This window comes from Penaeus chinensis, chromosome 35, assembly GCF_019202785.1.
Source record: "Penaeus chinensis breed Huanghai No. 1 chromosome 35, ASM1920278v2, whole genome shotgun sequence".
NCBI lineage: Eukaryota > Metazoa > Arthropoda > Malacostraca > Decapoda > Penaeidae > Penaeus > Penaeus chinensis.
The window spans coordinates 34,114,465-34,131,964 of NC_061853.1; the positions used below are offsets into that span (position 1 = coordinate 34,114,465).

The 17,500-nt window shown below is 46.5% G+C and overlaps 1 protein-coding gene across 3 annotated transcripts in view; it reads right to left on the reverse strand.

The window, feature by feature from the left end:
* LOC125044217 overlaps nucleotides 1-17,500 on the reverse strand; it is a 458,466-nt gene that overhangs the window by 177,798 nt on the left and 263,168 nt on the right. Inside the window, exon 1 of one of the 3 annotated variants that reach the window (XM_047640734.1) lies at nucleotides 15,639-16,729. The exons of the other annotated variants lie outside the window; for them this stretch is intronic. Within the exon in view, the coding sequence (XP_047496690.1) occupies nucleotides 15,639-16,085 (447 nt within the window). The 5' untranslated portion in view covers nucleotides 16,086-16,729. Of the gene's footprint in view, nucleotides 1-15,638; nucleotides 16,730-17,500 lie in introns of those variants that run through there. 3 annotated transcript variants of the gene reach the window in all.

Genomic DNA, 17,500 nt, shown 5'->3' on the forward strand with positions numbered 1-17,500 from the left:
GAGAGGGTAGAAAGGGACAAAGGGAAGATGGAAGAGATAGTGGAAGGAAAAGAGGCGGTAAGAATTGTGAGAGGGGAAGAAAGATGGAAAAAGGGAGGAGAGAAAAGGGAGAAGGGAAGAGGGAAGATGGAAGGGAGAGAAGAGGAAAGAGAAAGGGAACAGAGAATGAGGAGGTGGGAAGGAGAAGGGAGAAAAGTGGGAGAGGGAAAGTAGAAGGGAGAAAGGGAGGAGGGGAGGGGGAATAAAGATGGAAAAAGGGACATGGGGAAGGAAGAGAGAGAGAGGAATGGCGAGGGGGAGGAGGCAGGAAAACCTCCTTCTCCATCTCGGTCATTTCACGCACCAGGACGCCGTCTTCCCTTATTCATCTACTTTGTGAGCTGATGATGAGATAGATTTCTCTTTCTTACTTTATTCAAGAGGCTATTTAAGGGTCCCGCTGTATTGTCACTGATGATGGTGATGATGGGTGGACTGATAACAGTGAATAACTGTTGGAGAATAAACAAAGCGTGCAAAGATGGATATGCATCCGTAGAGTTATACAAAGGTCAACGAACACAATAAAATCCATAATAGGTATCACTTACAGTAAAACATTTCTTCCATCGCTGCAAACAAAAAATCCACTTCCTTGAATCAAACACTGTATCATCTTCTGGTTAAGTCCAAGGAATAAACAACAAAAACAAAGCAAAACAAAAAATAATCTTTCGGCAAAATAACAGTTATTACCAAGAATGAATAAAAAATACGGAAAAATAAATAAAGTCTTCAACAAGTACGGCACAACGGTCAATATCATTACACAAAAAAAAGGAGGAATGTAGAGGTCCACCAAGAAAATATCCCAATATTAAGGGACAATTTTCGGGGGCGACGTCTGGAAAGTGTCGAATCAGACTGCCACGAGAGATTTGTAGATTGATATACATAGTCATTATATAAAGAAAGACAGATAGAGATAAAACTAGACAGATAGACAGAGAGAAAGAGAAAGAGAGATATATATAGAGAAAAAGAGAAATAGAGATATATATAGAGAAAAAGAGAAAGAGAGAGAGATAGACAGATGGATAAATAGATAGATAGAGAGAGAAGCCGCAAGAACCTTTGCCCCACTCTCCATCACCATTAACAAGTAATAGAAGATTACCACGCTACCAAAACCACCAGCCAAGGGCCGCTATTATACCATATTTACCTCCTTCCCCTTCCATTACCACCAATGGGGCAATGACCACACTCATGCGTCATATAATCCCGCGGAAGGAGGCTGTGGCACGACGGAAGAATTTTATCCAGGTGTACCCCTAACAGCAGCTGAAATTATATATGGGTGTGCTTACTTCTGAATCCGTTTTCGCTAGTAACTTTCTATCAGTCTTTGTTAAGTAACGGTACTATACTCTGTCTCTCTTTGTTATTGTTCTTCCGTATTTTCTCTTCCTTATTCCTACATACTCTATCCTCCTTGTCTCACTGCCCCCGCACCGTAACTATCACACAGACACACGCACAGACGAACACACACGGAAGCACACACACAAACACACACACGCACACACACACACACACACAAGACATATCAGTGGTAAGGATATGGCTGACGAACACGCTTGGCTGCAAGCACTAACACCAAGGGGAAGTGAATGAACAAGTGAAAATAAAATGGGAGAAGGGAATCACAATGACAAGATCAACTTGTGGTTAAAAGAACAGCTAAAATCGTCCTCTTGACAATGACGATGCAAAGGCGCCCTGAAAATAACACACCTCGTCCGGTACGCTATTTCGTCGCGTCGAGAGAACAACAAAGGCCACACAGAACTCGAGGGAGTCCACTGTCGGCCCTTTTCTTCATTAATCAATTTCTCACATTCCCCATTAACCTGCAGGGATGAGATTCGCTAAAACCTAAAATCGAACGGCGGAATCCTCCCATCACACAACTATCCTCAAAACAAAACATGTTCAAACAGGAACCACGACGTTAGAGACGTATTTGTGTAGAGGCTGAGGACTTCAACGCCCCCGTCGGCGTGTGGGCGCGCAGAGGCCGGCTGGAGGACGCCGGAAGTGGTGGTGACCAGACGACCCCCTCCCTTCGCCAGGCAGGAATTGGCTGGCTATTACGAGAGGAATAATGGTTCTATTCGTGTTTGGGAAATCGGCTCCTGCTTTATTTGCTTTCACGGAATCCTGTTTATGAATCTGGAATTGAAATCGTGTTAACGGAAAAATCTATGTATAGTTACCGGGCTTCCGGTAACTAGTGTGCAACTCTATATATATATATATATATATATATATATATATATATATATATATATATATATATAGATATAGCTTATGTAAATATATGTACACGAATCGATCACCTGGCTATACACACACACACACACACACACACACACACACACACACACACACACACACACACACAGATACATACATACATACATATATATATATATATATATATATATATATATATATATATATATATATAAATGTAAATGCATACTTTCACACATACGTGCCCATACTCAATAATTACTTAGATATCTGACTAATTAGGAAAGACCCATGGGCGGCACTGTAAGGGTTATTTACGGCTAGAATGCATAATCTTCACCAAGCTCGAAGCGGAAAGCTCATGGAGAGAGCTGGGAAGGTGAACAGAGAAAAAAAGAGATAATATACTTTGATAATGATGACGGAGAGAGGGGAGGGGGGAAGGAAGTGATGCATCAGTAAATAATAAAAACGATAAATTAAAAGAAGGGTAAGCAATAAAAAAAAAAAGAAAAAAAGAAAAAAAGAGAGACTAGATGAAGAAGATGTAGACGAGGAAGCGAAGCGAGATCAACAGCGGGATCCCGTGCCAGCGGTAAAGCTTTCCTCTCCCTCTTGACATCGCTGTCAACTTCCGCATGACAGTCCACGGTTAGCCCCAAAGCCCACAGACTCCGGATATCAGCCATGTGCGGCTATCAAAAGACCACCTGGTTGTTATTCATTCTCACTGTCACTTCATCTGTCTCCTGCGTGATGCTGCCGACGCCGCGCACAGCTGACTGTATCACAGCGGAGTTAGTCAATTATAACGCGTCGGAAGTTCGCAATCGTGCAATTCGGATTCATCGTGTTTGTGTTCGAAGTGACGTGGCACATAAGCGATTCCTGATGGCAGTAGCACATTTCGTCGTGCATAACATTACGCAGCGTGATGTGCCACACATGAAAAAGGACTTAAGTAGATGTGATGACAGAAGCCACGACCTACCTTTATTTTCTTTCCTTAAAAATAACCCTATTTGTTAACGTAACGACTCCAAGGCCTAATGGCTTCCTCAAGCACCCGCTCATCAGTCTACGCACACCCTCAGCGTGAAGCCCACCATCCCTGCCTGACGGGATGACGTGCAGCTTCATGGAGAGGTCAGGGTCGGACTGCGAGAAATTAGCTGAGAAATATAGTTGATCATCCCTTCGTTTGCCATAAATCAATCAATCAATTCATTAAATAATAATAAAAAAAAAATAACAATACGTCTGATCACTACAATATGTTCATAACAAAAGCACAATCTGATCGGTGTGACTGTGATTTTCTAGAAAAAAATGAGCGATAATACTTCGAAGGCCACAGACTTCCGGAGCAATGTCCGACGAGATTTTTTATATCTTTCTTTTTTCCTGGGCCGGATCAGCTCGCCTCAAAGGGAGGAAGGGAGGGAGTGGGTAGAAGGTAAGGCTGACCTGCCTTGCCACTGCACCATGCGTACCGCCCTGTGCACCACTCTGTGCACCCGGCCTTGCCTTGCTCTGCGTGATGTACCCATAAAAGAGGCCGACTCGCAGCCGTGGCCAAACGTGACTCAGCCTTGGCCCTTCCACCGTCAGTTCCGGCGCCTCGCCTCCGCGGCAGAGCAGGAAGTTGACGGCAGAAACAGCCGTCACGGGACCACCTCCGTCCGTCGCACGCACTCTGACGGATTTATGACACTTGCATTTGCTGTTGTTGTTGTGAGAGCAATTTGTTTGGGGGACCAACTAACCTCGATTTTATGTCATCACTGAGCATCCGATATGTAAGTCTGGATTTCGTTAATTAAAATTTCCCTCATTCACGCTGATTTTACTAATACTCCCAGTACAATTTGCTGCTGAAATTCATCACACCTACAGAAACACATCCGTAATACACCAGACTCTTCTACTGCCTAAATGCCCACTCTCGACCACCTTTTCTCCACATGACAAGGTCTTGGGCCGACGAGGACTATGCTCTCCCACCTCTGATAATGTCTTCATCCGGGTCCCCTTCCATCCCCGCCGCACGCCCCTAACCCTAACTCTTTATCCCTCCCAAAACAAGCCCCGAACAGCCATCACACGACAAATCAACAAGGAGGTCCCCCAGAGCAGCAGCTGTAGATGGAGAGGAGCCCCATCTTCCCTCCCTGCTCGTGCCCCCCCATGGTATCCCCCTACCCTTCCCTCTGGCACCCCCAGCTGGGCTTCCTGGGGTCCTATGAGTGGGGGCCGCGAGAGGAGTAACAAAGACGGGGCCTCCACACGTTCCCACAATTATGGTCGGGGGAGGCATTATGGTATTTTTGTTGTGCCCGGCCTCATTACCATACGCTGCTTCTCGGAGGACGGTCGGTCGAAGGAGGATGGCAGGGGCGTCGTAAGGAGTTCGTAGGAGGAGGGGAAAGGGGTAGGTTCCCCGGGATGTCACTAGGGGTTCGGAGGTGGGAAAGGAGGGCGTTTCCGAGGTTTCACAATACGTCGAGCGATATTTGAATCAAAGGAGGCTTTTGCGTAACAGACAATCAGGCCTAAAGACCCGATCAACAATAGGGGTGTGAGGACTAATGCAGCTAGTACATGACGCTACTTGTTGGGTACCAAACATAAAAGTAACTTTTGGGAAAAAAGGATAAAGAGAATTCAATCAAAAAGTGTACAGATCCAGATTGTACAGATTGTTTTATAAGGCCGGGCGAGCTGTAGCGTTAATTTCATTGGATTTTTAGGCGTCACCAGGCCGGTTAGGTAAGGTAAGATGACCTGCCTTTCTCGCGTGAATTTTTGAGGATTCTTGATGCCGCTTCTTGAGGAGGCCTCGCTCGAGGGGAGCATTCAGCCTCCTGCACAAAAGGGCTCCCGGACTTCTTGTGGGAAAACCTTCCTTTTTATTGAGCGTAGCTGTGTTGTCCAAGAAGATAATGAACATCTCAAATAATGGTAGCGCCAAAGGCCAGGAAATGACAGAAATGTCTGCGGCGACAGTGCAGATAGGACAGATGATAGAGAGGGTTTTGAAAAAATCCCAGTGGGAAATCTCCCTTGTTTCCTCTGAGTCTCCAATGTCATGAAAGGTGGCGACGGCGGCGGGCGGAAGTGAAAGAAACGAGCGAATGGCGATGTTAGCGATAAGACAGGCTCTCTTGATGACGGCTACAATGGTGCCGATGACAACACTAGTTCGCGAATGTTGTCGAGGATGCGGTCGAAGGCGGAGGGGGAGGCAGAGGCTTGGAGTACTCGGCGGTTTGTGTAATTCGAGTAAGTGCGAGGGCGGCGGTCGGCCGGAGGTACTAGGGGAACTTTGCTCCTTCTGTAGTTTAAAAGGTCGGTCGTTGGAGAATATATATAAAAAAGGACTATTTACCTCGTACACTGTGAATCCTGAAAATTCTTAGCAAATAGGCCTATACGATCATCTTTAACGGTAGCTAGATGCAATCGTGTAACGCGGAACTGTCCCAAGATGGAACAGCGGCATTGAAAGAAAACGAACCGACTTTACCCACGAATAAAAGCCTGTAGTGAAGACCAAAAGACGCCTCTACATAAACATTTGGACGGTAAACAGTGCGCTCTACTACTAAATGTGTTCACAAAAAACATTACAAGACTGGAACAATTCTATTGAAGTTCGAAACGCTTCCATTAAATATTTTGCATTGTGAAATCATTCGTTGGCATTCACACACTGCACCTATTCTATACACGCACGCACACACACACATACAATATATATATATATATATATATATATATATATATATATACACACACCCACAGACCATACATACATATATATATATATATACACACATACATATACACACACACACACACATACATGCATACATACATACTTATATACATACATACATCCATACACACAGGCGCGCAAATATACAGACATAAACACAGAAGCACACACTTACATACACACATACACGTGTGTGTGTGGGGAGGGGGGTATGTATATGTATGTACACTATCACACAGACACACACACAGACTAACACACACGGAAGCACACACACACACACACACACACACACACACACACACACACACACACACACACACACACAAATACATATACTTACATACATAAATACATACATACATATATATATATATATATATATATATATATATAATGTATACATATCCATACAAAACGAGAAAGGGAGCCAAGCCGAGACAGAAGCCGCGGCTCAAACAAGCAAGGAAGACGAGCGCACTGCCCGAGGCGGTACAGTTGAAAATAGAAGTTAGGAAGCAGAGGTGGGTGTCCTGGCGGAAGGAAATAGCTGGCTCGCCCGCAAGGGATTTTGCTTGCTGTCCCGCCCACGCCGCTACACCGGCAGGGAAGGTGAAAGTGACTTCCAGTCCAACGTCACGTAATAAGAGTTATTGACTATTGTTATGATGACGGTAATCTAGGCAGACAGGAGACCGTTAACTGCTGTCAAAATATCGACTACGACAATGAACGCCATTCTTTGTTTCGAAACGGAGGCGACAATATTTTTCCATTATTCAAACCACAATAAAAGGAGTTATTTTTCCTTTTTTGTTGTATGTATTCTTCGTTTTATGTATCGTGACTACCAAAACACTGTTCATTGCTACCAACTCCTTGACGAGGCACTAACAACATTTTACACAAATCTGGCGTTGGTGCAGTCGACACAAGAACAGCATAAAACCCCAGGGTGGATAAGTGTGAGAGCTGCTGGAAGGATGGGGTGGGGATGGAGGGGATGGGGCAGGGGAGAGGGAGGGGGGGTTGGGATTAGTATGTGCGGGTGGGTGGGTGGGTGGGAGGGGAGTAGGGAGAAGAGGGAGAGGGGGAAGGGGGGGCAAAGGGATGGCCAGCTGCTCCACACTGACGGAAACAGCGCACGGAGAACGCTCGGGTTACTGCCCATCGCTGCACAATCCTCCCTCCTCTCTCCTCCCCTCCCTCCTCCTCTCCCCGGCATTACTCTTTTTAAGTCCCCCGCTATTTCGCTTTCTCCGCTTCGCCCGTTCCATTCACGCGAAACACCGGGCCCGCACCAGAGCGTCGCCGTCGCTGGCTAATTAGCAGCTTGTGATCGCCATGCAGCCTTCCAGGCTTTGTTTTGCTCCTTTGTTCCTTGACCGGCACGCGAGATGCGCCCTCGCCGTATTCGGAAGCTGAAAAATCTTTGGAGGCACGCTTTATTCCTCTTCCGCCCCCCTTTTCTCCCTCTCCCTTCCCTCTCTCCCTCTCTCTCTCTCTCTCTCTCTCTCTCTCTCTCTCTCTCTCTCTCTCTCTCTCTCTCTCTCTCTCTCTCGCCCCCCCCCCCTCTCTCTCTAGCTGTATCTTCCACCCAGACACGCCCAGAACACACACCAGTGATTCTCTTCCTGCCCAACTCTTCTCTGACAGAAGTAAATGAACCGAAAAATGAACTCAAAGTACCATCTTGTGCCACACAGGTTACTCTGCCAGTGCCCTTATTCCCGAATAAAGATATCTGGCTGACACATCTTAATCGCATAAGCTCGGCAAATCCCTTGCATGCAACTTTCGTTTCGATTGAGTGGTCAAGGCAACATAAGGAACTGGTTGCATCCACAGACAATACGTGACTTGGCCAAGATCCGGGAAAAAATGCTGAAGAAACGGTACTTACCTGTAAATCCCTTTGGCCAAGGACTGCATGCTGCTTCATTCTTGCTTCTCTCTGTCATCTCTCTGCCCTCATTCTTTCTCTTTTGCTTTCGCTTCGTCCGCAACCCCCTCTCCCTCCTTCTGTTTATCTCTCCTTTACTGCATGACCTCATCACTATTTATAATCTTAATGGGACAGAGGAACCGAAAATCTCATTCATACCATAAAGTAAGATTCAGACAATATCCAAAATTATGCCTGCCTCTCCCTCCCTCACTGCAGTCCTCTTCAATCTGGACTATCTGACAGAAATCAAAGAGAAAATAAGAGAGAGAGAGAGAGAGAGAGAGAGAGAGAGAGAGAGCGAGAGAGAGAGCGAGAGAGAAAGAGAGAAAGAGAGAGAGAGAGAGAGAGAGAGAGAGAGAGAGAGAGAGAGAGAGAGAGAGAGAGAGAGAGAGAGAAAGAGAGAGCGAGTGAGAGAGAGAGAGAGAGAGAGAGAGAGAGAGAGAGAGAGAGAGAGAGAGAGAGAGAGAGAGAGAGAGAGCGAGAGAGAGAGCGAGAGAGAAAGAGAGAGCGAGAGAGAAAGAGAGAGCGAGAGAGAGAGAGAGAGAGAGAGAGAGAGAGAGAGAGAGAGAGAGAGAGAGAGAGAAAGAGAGAGCGAGTGAGAGAGAGAGAGAGAGAGAGAGAGAGAGAGAGAGAGAGAGAGAGAGAGAGAGAGAGAGAGAGAGAGAGAGAGAGAGAGAGAGAGAGAGCGAGAGAGAGAGAGAGAGAGAGAGAAAGGTGAAGAGAAAAGAAGAAGATAAGATCAAAAACTCCTGAAGATGACTCTCCTGAAGAAAACTCTCCAGCGCCAATTTCTGTTAACTAACGCATGACAATAATTCTCCCTCCGCCGGATATCCGCTGCAGGTCTTGTCCGCAAGCCGTGGTCTTTGCCAGCGTCTCGCCACGTTTCCTCCACGGACCAACGGCTGATACATTTGTTGCAAGACATGTGACAGAAGCGAAGATACATCTCAAAATAAGAGCAAATGGGAGGACACATTTCGGAACTACGATTCGCATATAAAACATCTTTAGATTTTTCTTGCAAATTACTTTCGGATCTTTACCGAAGCCGATTGATAGATTACCGATAACGTTAGCTCAATAGTCAATACTAGGACACGTTTCTTATATTTGATTCCCGGATTCAGATATAACTGTTCTAATTGAAACTAACCTAGATCAAAAGTTGATTTAACGGGGAATCGAATCGGTTTCTAATTTCTATCACGTAGCGGAGCCTTCGTGGGAGTACGGCTGGCATAACCTCATCCGTCACGTGACCTCGCCGTAACATGGTATATTGCTATCGACGTCGAACGTGTACTAGAAAGCCCTTTTTAACTTCCTGCTCGACTTTCACAAAGCTATATATATCTTGTTGGTTCAATTATGAGATTTAGAAAGGTGTGACGATACGAGCGAGAGAGAGAGAGAAGCACTTATTATAAACGCCTCTTTATTATTTCCTTTGTGATCGACGCTGTTCTTACCTCCGCACATAAGCATACAAACAAACAGACAAGCACACGCATGCATAACCCCCCCCCCCTCCTCCTTCACAAACTCGAGTAAAGAAGAACCAGTAATTATGAGATGAGTCATGATCAGAGGCGAATTCCCGCAGCCAATTCCTTCTCCTCACCCCCTTCCCTCCCAGGTAAGAAAACTATGAGAGAGAGAGAGAGAGAGAGAGAGAGAGAGAGAGAGAGAGAGAGAGAGAGAGAGAGAGAGAGAGAGAGAGAGAGAGAGAGAGAGGGAGAGAGAGGGAGAGAGAGGGAGAGAGAAAGAGAGAGAGGGGGAGAGAGAGAGAGAGAGAGAGGGGGAGAGAGAGAGAGAGAGAGAGAGAGAGAGAGAGAGAGAGAGAGAGAGAGAGAGAGAGAGAGAGAGAGAGAGAGAGAGGGAGAGAGAGAGAGAGAGAGAGAGAGAGAGAGAGAGAGAGAGAGAGAGAGAGAGAGAGAGAGAGAGAGAGAGGGAGAGAGGGAGAGAGGGAGAGAGGGAGAGGGAGAGAAAGAGAGAGAGAGAGAGAGAGAGAGAGAGAGAGAGAGATAGAGAGAGAGAGAGAGAGAGAGAGAGAGAGAGAGAGAGAGAGAAATAAGATTTAAAAACTATAAATGGGGTTGGTATTAGTCGACCAGCGCTGGAAGTGGAACCAATTTACGGTAAAAATCCCAGCAGAAATTATGATTACAGGTTACGAGTCATATTAACTCCAGGTTCAAGGCTTAAAATAATCAGAGCTGGAACAAGACTTCGCAGACACTCGTCAACGAAACTCACAGTCGCAGACACTCAGGCACTTACACACTTACTTGCCACTCGCAAACCGAGACACTTAAGACAGTTGCCACTTGCAGCTGCAGACACAGGTCATTCGTGAGTCATTCGTCACTCGCCGCTCGCCCTCCGCACGTAACGCGAGCGATCCGCCACATCCGTCGCTCCCGCCACAACCTCACAACCGCACCACAACCGCACCACAGCCCCCAACCCGAACCCGCGCCCTCGCCTCGTTCGGGTCTCGGCGCCGTCCTTTCCTTTCGTGCTTTCCTGAAGGCCTCGCTTGGGATCTTGCTACTGCATGTGCTCTAAATGTCAATAATCGTGGTGAATGGTTATGGGCATTGTGATGAGGGTGGTGATAATGGCAGCGATGATAATGGCAATAGAAATAATTCCCAATTTTGTCCATTATACCATCAGCCCCGGGGCTGCCGGCACCATTAGCACCATACCATGGCCAACCCTTAAAAGCAACTATTACCGTTTCCTCTACAATCACACACAACAACACCCACGGCTCAATCTACTCTCATAAAATAATTTCCATTCCTTTCATTCTTCTACTTTATCATTTTATCCTCCTGCCCCCCCCCCCCTTCTCTCTCTCTCTCTCTCTCTCTCTCTCTCTCTCTCTCTCTCTCTCTCTCTCTCTCTCTCTCTCCAGTTAGCCAAGAAGACAAAATGGGAAAAAAACCGAACAGACTAAAAAAAGAAAACGGAGAAAGGGAGAAACGAGAAAAAACCATACGAAAGGGAGAAAAGGGCATTTGCGACGGACACCCTAATAACAGGTATCGCCTCCCCACTCCCCTGTGATACATCGCCCCTCGCAAGCGTCACAGACTTCGGCGCGTAATCCGTGGCCTCCGTCATTAATTTCTCTCTCGCCATCTCATCAAAGAACGGATCATTATCGAATGTTTCGTTCATTTAGTTCTTTTGTCGCTTAAGACCGCGGCTGCAATTCGCTCTCTCGTAAACAATGCGTTCAATTACCCAGCGCTGCCATTGGCGACGCTGTTTCGAGGCTCACGGGCTAATTATCCTGTGAATAAATACACCTGAGCGGCAGGAGAAGGAAGAAAGAATGCAGTTATATATATATATATATATATATATATATATACATACACACACATATACATAGATACATACACACATACACTGGCACATATGTAGATTTTCACATCCATATACATATATTAATGGGTACCTGCTAATTTGTCTCCCACAACTGCGTGTCATCCAATCACATCAGTCTTTGAAAATCGCCCCTAAAATGGTCCTCCAACAATCCTACTTCCTAACCTGCTCCCCCTCATCAACCACTCCCTACCCCCAACACCCCCCAACCACTCCCTACTCCCAACACTCCCCTTCGCCTCCTCCCCCAACACACGCTCCCACACCCACAGCTGCTCCTCAAGGAATGCCTCGACAAATGACATGATTCGGGCTTCGGAGTGGCTGGGCAATCACTCCGCCAGGCTTCTCTTGAACGCTGCTTAAAAAGATTCCACGCGAAAATTGGCCTTCTCCTCTTACTCGTCTGATAAAACGCAGCGCCGAGAGAAACTGCATAATGCGCTGGCATATCACGAGAGAATTGGATGATGATCATAATTGTCATGAATTTTTCTCCGTTTTCTTCCTCGGAATTATGTGAAGTTATTTTAGGAAAAGGAGAAAATAAGCGAATTTCTAAAAAATGAGCAGAAAAATCGGAATATATCTACCATTGACAAAAAACGTGACAAGGGAAAAGTGAGAAAAACACGTGGTATTAAGAACGAAGCAACAAACTGCATATATAAATACATAACTACATTTTCACATTCTACGCATAACAATTCAATAAAATGTCTTCTCTCGCCATGATGTGACTCCTTATCTATCTACATTAGGCCTACCTCCGCTATCTGAGGCAAAATTTACCCATTCAATCTCCATTTACCCCCCAAATCATCGCATTATCAGACAATGGCAAATGCTTCCTTGATTACGCACCTCGCCCAATCAACCACTTAACCCGGCAACAAGCCCTAACAAGTCCCGTTATGAATCAATCACGTCTAATAATAAAGGAGAAACAACGCCATATTCCGGCCCAGCACTTCCGCGCCACCAGGAACGCCCGTACACCAAGGCAAGTAACGCGCCCCTTTCACTCAACGACAGCAACGAAACATTAGATAGAATTCCCGAGACATAACAAAACGAAAAATGTTTCTGCATGACGAGTCCCGTGCCTGTCACGAAGTGGCTTCCTTGTCCCAATATCGCTCATCTCCGCGTCAACCATTATCCCATTATCCAACGGCTGTCAAGATTAGTCTCGCCAACCAAGGCATCAACGCACGCGAGGAGGAGGGAGGGACGGGCGCGCTTTTTGCTCCCTCGTGGCCGGGTGTGTCTTTATCATGCACATATACAAATATACAGAAATATGCAAATTTGCACATGCTTTTGCACATACACAAAAACAAACAAACAAAGACGAAATACGTAAGCACATGGATAAATTTAACACACAAGTATGTGTGTGTGTGTGTGTGTGTGTGTGTGTGTGTGTGTGTGTGTGTGTGTGTGTGTGTGTGTGTGTGTGTGTGTGTGTGTGTGCGTGCGTGCGTGCGTGTGTGTGTGTGTGCATACATAGACAAAAATAAAGATAGAGCAAACACTCGCACCTACACATACAGCTATATCTTTAAGACATCATTCAAATAATACTGACATTTGTATTTGTTTCGGCATCAATATCCACCATTAGATTATAATAATATATGTCAGACCTATTTTTTGTGGTGATAACAAATTCAGAAATAAAAATGGTGTGTTCTTACTGTCCAGTGGTTAACAAGTATTGCAAAGCAATGTTTTGATTTGTGTAACGAGGTTCTAGCAAGCATTCGTTGACAGAATAGCAGTATTACGTAGGCTTATTAGATCTGAGCTAATCACATATGTCACGAAAGTAATAAACTTCTTTAAAAGCTACTCCACATTGAATATCTAAACATACATTCTTTTAAAAATCCATTCATTTAAGGAAATCATCCAAATACATTTGCGCCATTACAGGAAACGATAAGTAGAAAAGGCGCCCTAATTGGCAACTGTCTTATCTATGGGCCATTTCAGGTCGGATATCTGTCCTTGCTGTTATCAAGAATATCTGAAGTGAGGTCTCTTTCCCTGGCAACATGATGCTGAGACGGTGAAGTTACCCTAATGGAATTCTGGGTTGATTACAATCATGAACTAACGACCATTCCGGGAGCCAAATACAACTTGTGAGCCGATACTTTGTTTTAACAGTATTATCAAATGCATCGGGAATATCTAGCGCACGCTGATCTTATCAAACAAAATGAGTTAGAAGTGACAGAGAGAATATTTCATTTGAAAATGCATTTATCTTTAATAGCCACTGTTACTTCTTCAAATTGTTCTCTTGTCTTTTGCAGGTACGTTCGACTCTTCAGAGGAGTGGGGAAGGTCGTCAACATGATCATCACATAGCTTTTTCCAACTCCAAGATCCATGTTTATGGTGTCATATAAACAGAACAAAGGAGAGACGCCTCGGTGGAAAAAAGGGTAAATGTGGCCCTTCTCGTCCGCCTCGCATCGCCCCGACGATGGCCACTGCCGAGTTTATGACGCCCTGGTCATTCTGCGCTCGGCCGGCAGACTTTCCTGCTTCGCTATCGATACACCATCAATGATTCGTTCGCGTCTCTGTTAAGGTGCGAATAGTATGCATTGTTTGGTAGTCATATTACGCAAAGGGTGTTGTTTCGTTCTGGTTGTCTTCACTACCAAAGAATTTATATTAACATGGGAGTTGAAGTAAATCATTAATATTTTCATTGAGTATCATCCGTTTACCTGCTAATCATCACGGGTTTTCCTAATCATAGGCCAATAACGCCCTAATACATTATTGGTGAACAGATCAAGAAACCGATCAACGGATCACCAATAAACTCAAGGAGACAAGGGCTTTTAGTAAGACAAAAGAAAAGCCATGAAAAATGTATGAAGAAGGTGGATGTCCAGGTAGAAATGGTCACCTGTCAGGAGAACTGACCACCACGAGCCTGGCTGACACTCTGCCCGGGATCATTACCAGGGGTTGAGTGGGGTTCCTCGCCCCTCCCCCCCCATCCCTTCCATCCCCCACTTTCTCGCCAGTTACCAAGCAAGGCCTAACGACTGCCTTCCTCCTTGGCCTCCTCCTCGCTCCTCCTCCCTATCCCGTAGCCGCTATCACTGTCTCCGTCAGCAGGTAGCTCAGTCACTTGTCTCTGAGATCTTTATTCATCTTTTTTTTTCCTTCGGTGTCTTGATATGGGCAGCTTAGGAAAGCCCCCGAAACGCATCTATGGCCTTCCTTCGGACCATAAAAAAGCGAAAGCGAAATTTACAATTCGAAAAGGCCTCTCCGCCTTCGCCTGCGCCTCCGAACATTCCTCGTTTCCGTATTCAGAAGGCCAGGTGGTGCAGCAGGTCCCCCACGCCCCCTCCCACCGACACCCTCCCGACAACACCAGCTTGGCTCACACACTCCCGATGGCCTTCGGAGCCTTCCATGCCCCCTGCCCTTTGTGCGACGTGTGTGCCGAGCCCTGCTGGAGTACTATGTAGTGTTTGTTTTGTACTGCCTGTTGTACGTGCCTGCATATTCTAGTCATCACCGCGCCACTCTCTCCGAATAGAAATGATCTCTACTGCACACAAAGCTTAACGAATTGAGTACACTGCATCTTCTTACATTGTAACTTGGGTAACCATTTATATTTTTGCAATTCATTCAACTAAATTTTGGGTGTACTTCCGAGTAACTGTACTTCAAAAGAAGACACCCGAAAAAACAACAGCGTAATGCTTAAAAGGCCGAGTGCGTGAGCGGGAACGACGAGGACCGAGAAGCCGCCTCGCCAACCACATGGTCAGCGCTACATTTCACGTCATTCCCATTCCGCATGTCTTTTTTATCGGGAGGAGCGACCACAAGACATATTTCTGGAGAAGGCAATCGATACATCAGCGAACGAGTGATTCATGAACGCAAGTCGGACCTTCAGACCCCATCCCACCTTTCCTTTCCGGAGGCCTGTCGCTGTTGCGCAGAAGGCTCGGGGTCTACGACTGGAATCTTGACTTTCCTTATCGTTGCTTCAATCTTAAAAGGATTAGATATCATTTTTTTTTCTCTCCCTCCCTCTCCCGGTTGGCAGCCGCCTTTTCCTTTCCTATAGACATCCCTGACCGACCAGCGCTTCCCTGTCCTTGATCAGACGGCAGATAACGGCCGCCGCGTCAGGTAGAGCCACGCGGCGGCACTTACCTTCATCCAATCCCACAGGGGCAGGGACACATTCCGTTCCTCCTCCCAGTCGCCGGGACTCACGACGTGGGTAGTAAATCTGCGACGCGGCGTGTCCTCATGCTGGTGGTGCCCCATGCCACGCGCCTGGCTGTGCCCGGAATCCACTGGCCGGGGTGTCCTCTGCAGCTGTGGCAACTGTGGCACTGGCTCCTCGGGGGTACTGTGTTGGCGCCTGCGGTGGAAGGAGTAGCTGCCTTCCCTGCGGCCGAGCACGCCGCCCCCGCCGCCGAGGAAGCTGAAGGCCCCGCCGATGCGACTCCCGCGGGCGCCCGCATTTCGGCTGAGCGCTGCGCCCGCGCCCGAGAAGAGCCCGTCGAACAAGCCTCCGCCTTCGCGCTCCTTGGCCTTCTTCCGTTTCAGGGCTCGCAGGTTGGGCAGCGTCTGGTAGCGCCTCTGGTTCGACATGATTATCTCTTCACTCGACGCCGCGCCCTCGTCGATGCAGAATGTCCACTTGTTTCTCCTTTAAAAGGTCATGGCATGTCAGCAGGAGGTCGTGGCCGTTACACCACTGCGCGCACCTTGCCTCCCATGCCCGTTACTACACACATATGTCACCCCGGATGCCACGGCCGTAAACGGGGCACTGTGTACACTGCATCTCTTGTTCAGTTCTCCGCGTGAATGTTCAACTGCACGTGCAATGAACGTAACTTTTTTTTAGCTTTCAATCGTGTTTTCCCACGCTTGGGCTATGCCAAGCTAAAACACTTTAGTTACAAACAACAATAAGTATCCAGATTCACTAAGTTGCATATGATTCTATGGAATCCAAACAAGTAATGCTCAGATCCACTTTAAAACAAATATTAATTTTCTCACTTTATTGGCTTGCGTTTTGATATTTTCTTTCATTTCAAGTCAATGTGAAATTACTATAGACTGTTCACGTCTGCACTTCCACTGCCAATAAGCTATCCTCCACATTTCAAGTTTCACTATATCTTTCCACTAACTGTTACACTATCACCAGTCTCTCGCAGTCACCTTGCCTTCACGACGGTATACCCGCAGTCACACAACTTCCTTCCCGCCTCTCGCACATGACAGTTGGTCGCGAACTGTTGCGTCGACGCGTCCCCCACACCATCACACAAGGACTTGCCACCGCGCTCCCACCTACGCTATTATTTTCTTCAGGGTATCTAGACTTCCGTGTGGTTTACTCGCTAGAGTTTTCATGGCTGTATGGTTAATTTTAGTATGGTTATGTCTAGCAATGTCAAGGATGCGTGTATATGGTACAAAATAATAGGGAGAGTTGTAGATTCCAGCGACATCTGCCAAGGACCCATTGAGTTTCCATTGAGGGCGGGAAAGATTATCCAAATCATTGTTGATAACTTTATATGATACCTTTCAACTCTCCATAGACGATAAAGTATTCCAAGAACCATTTGAACATCCTAAATACCCAAGCTCAGTGCTCTTTATCAATAAAAAAGAAGAGTGAACGTGAGAGAAAGAGAGAGTGCGTCTGCCGAGTAGGGAGAGGATGGAGACGGCGGCCCAGCACGAACCGCCACCGTCGTAATATGTTCCTTCCGCTCCTGTTGTCCGGTGCTGACGACCTGTGCCCTCTTTATGCTCATTTACAGTCATACTGGATTAACAACGAAAGTGTTTTCCCGCTGCGGTGTAGGGCGAAACACCCAGTGTTCTCACGACGCGAGCATTGCAGTCACGCCATGCCGGTCTATGGGCGGCGGTAGTGAAACACGGGAAGCAGATAGGTCATAATGTTTTCAAATCGGTATGTGGAATTGGGAATGATTTGACGAACAAAAGAACTGTCAAGGGCAGAGGACACATTCAACAAA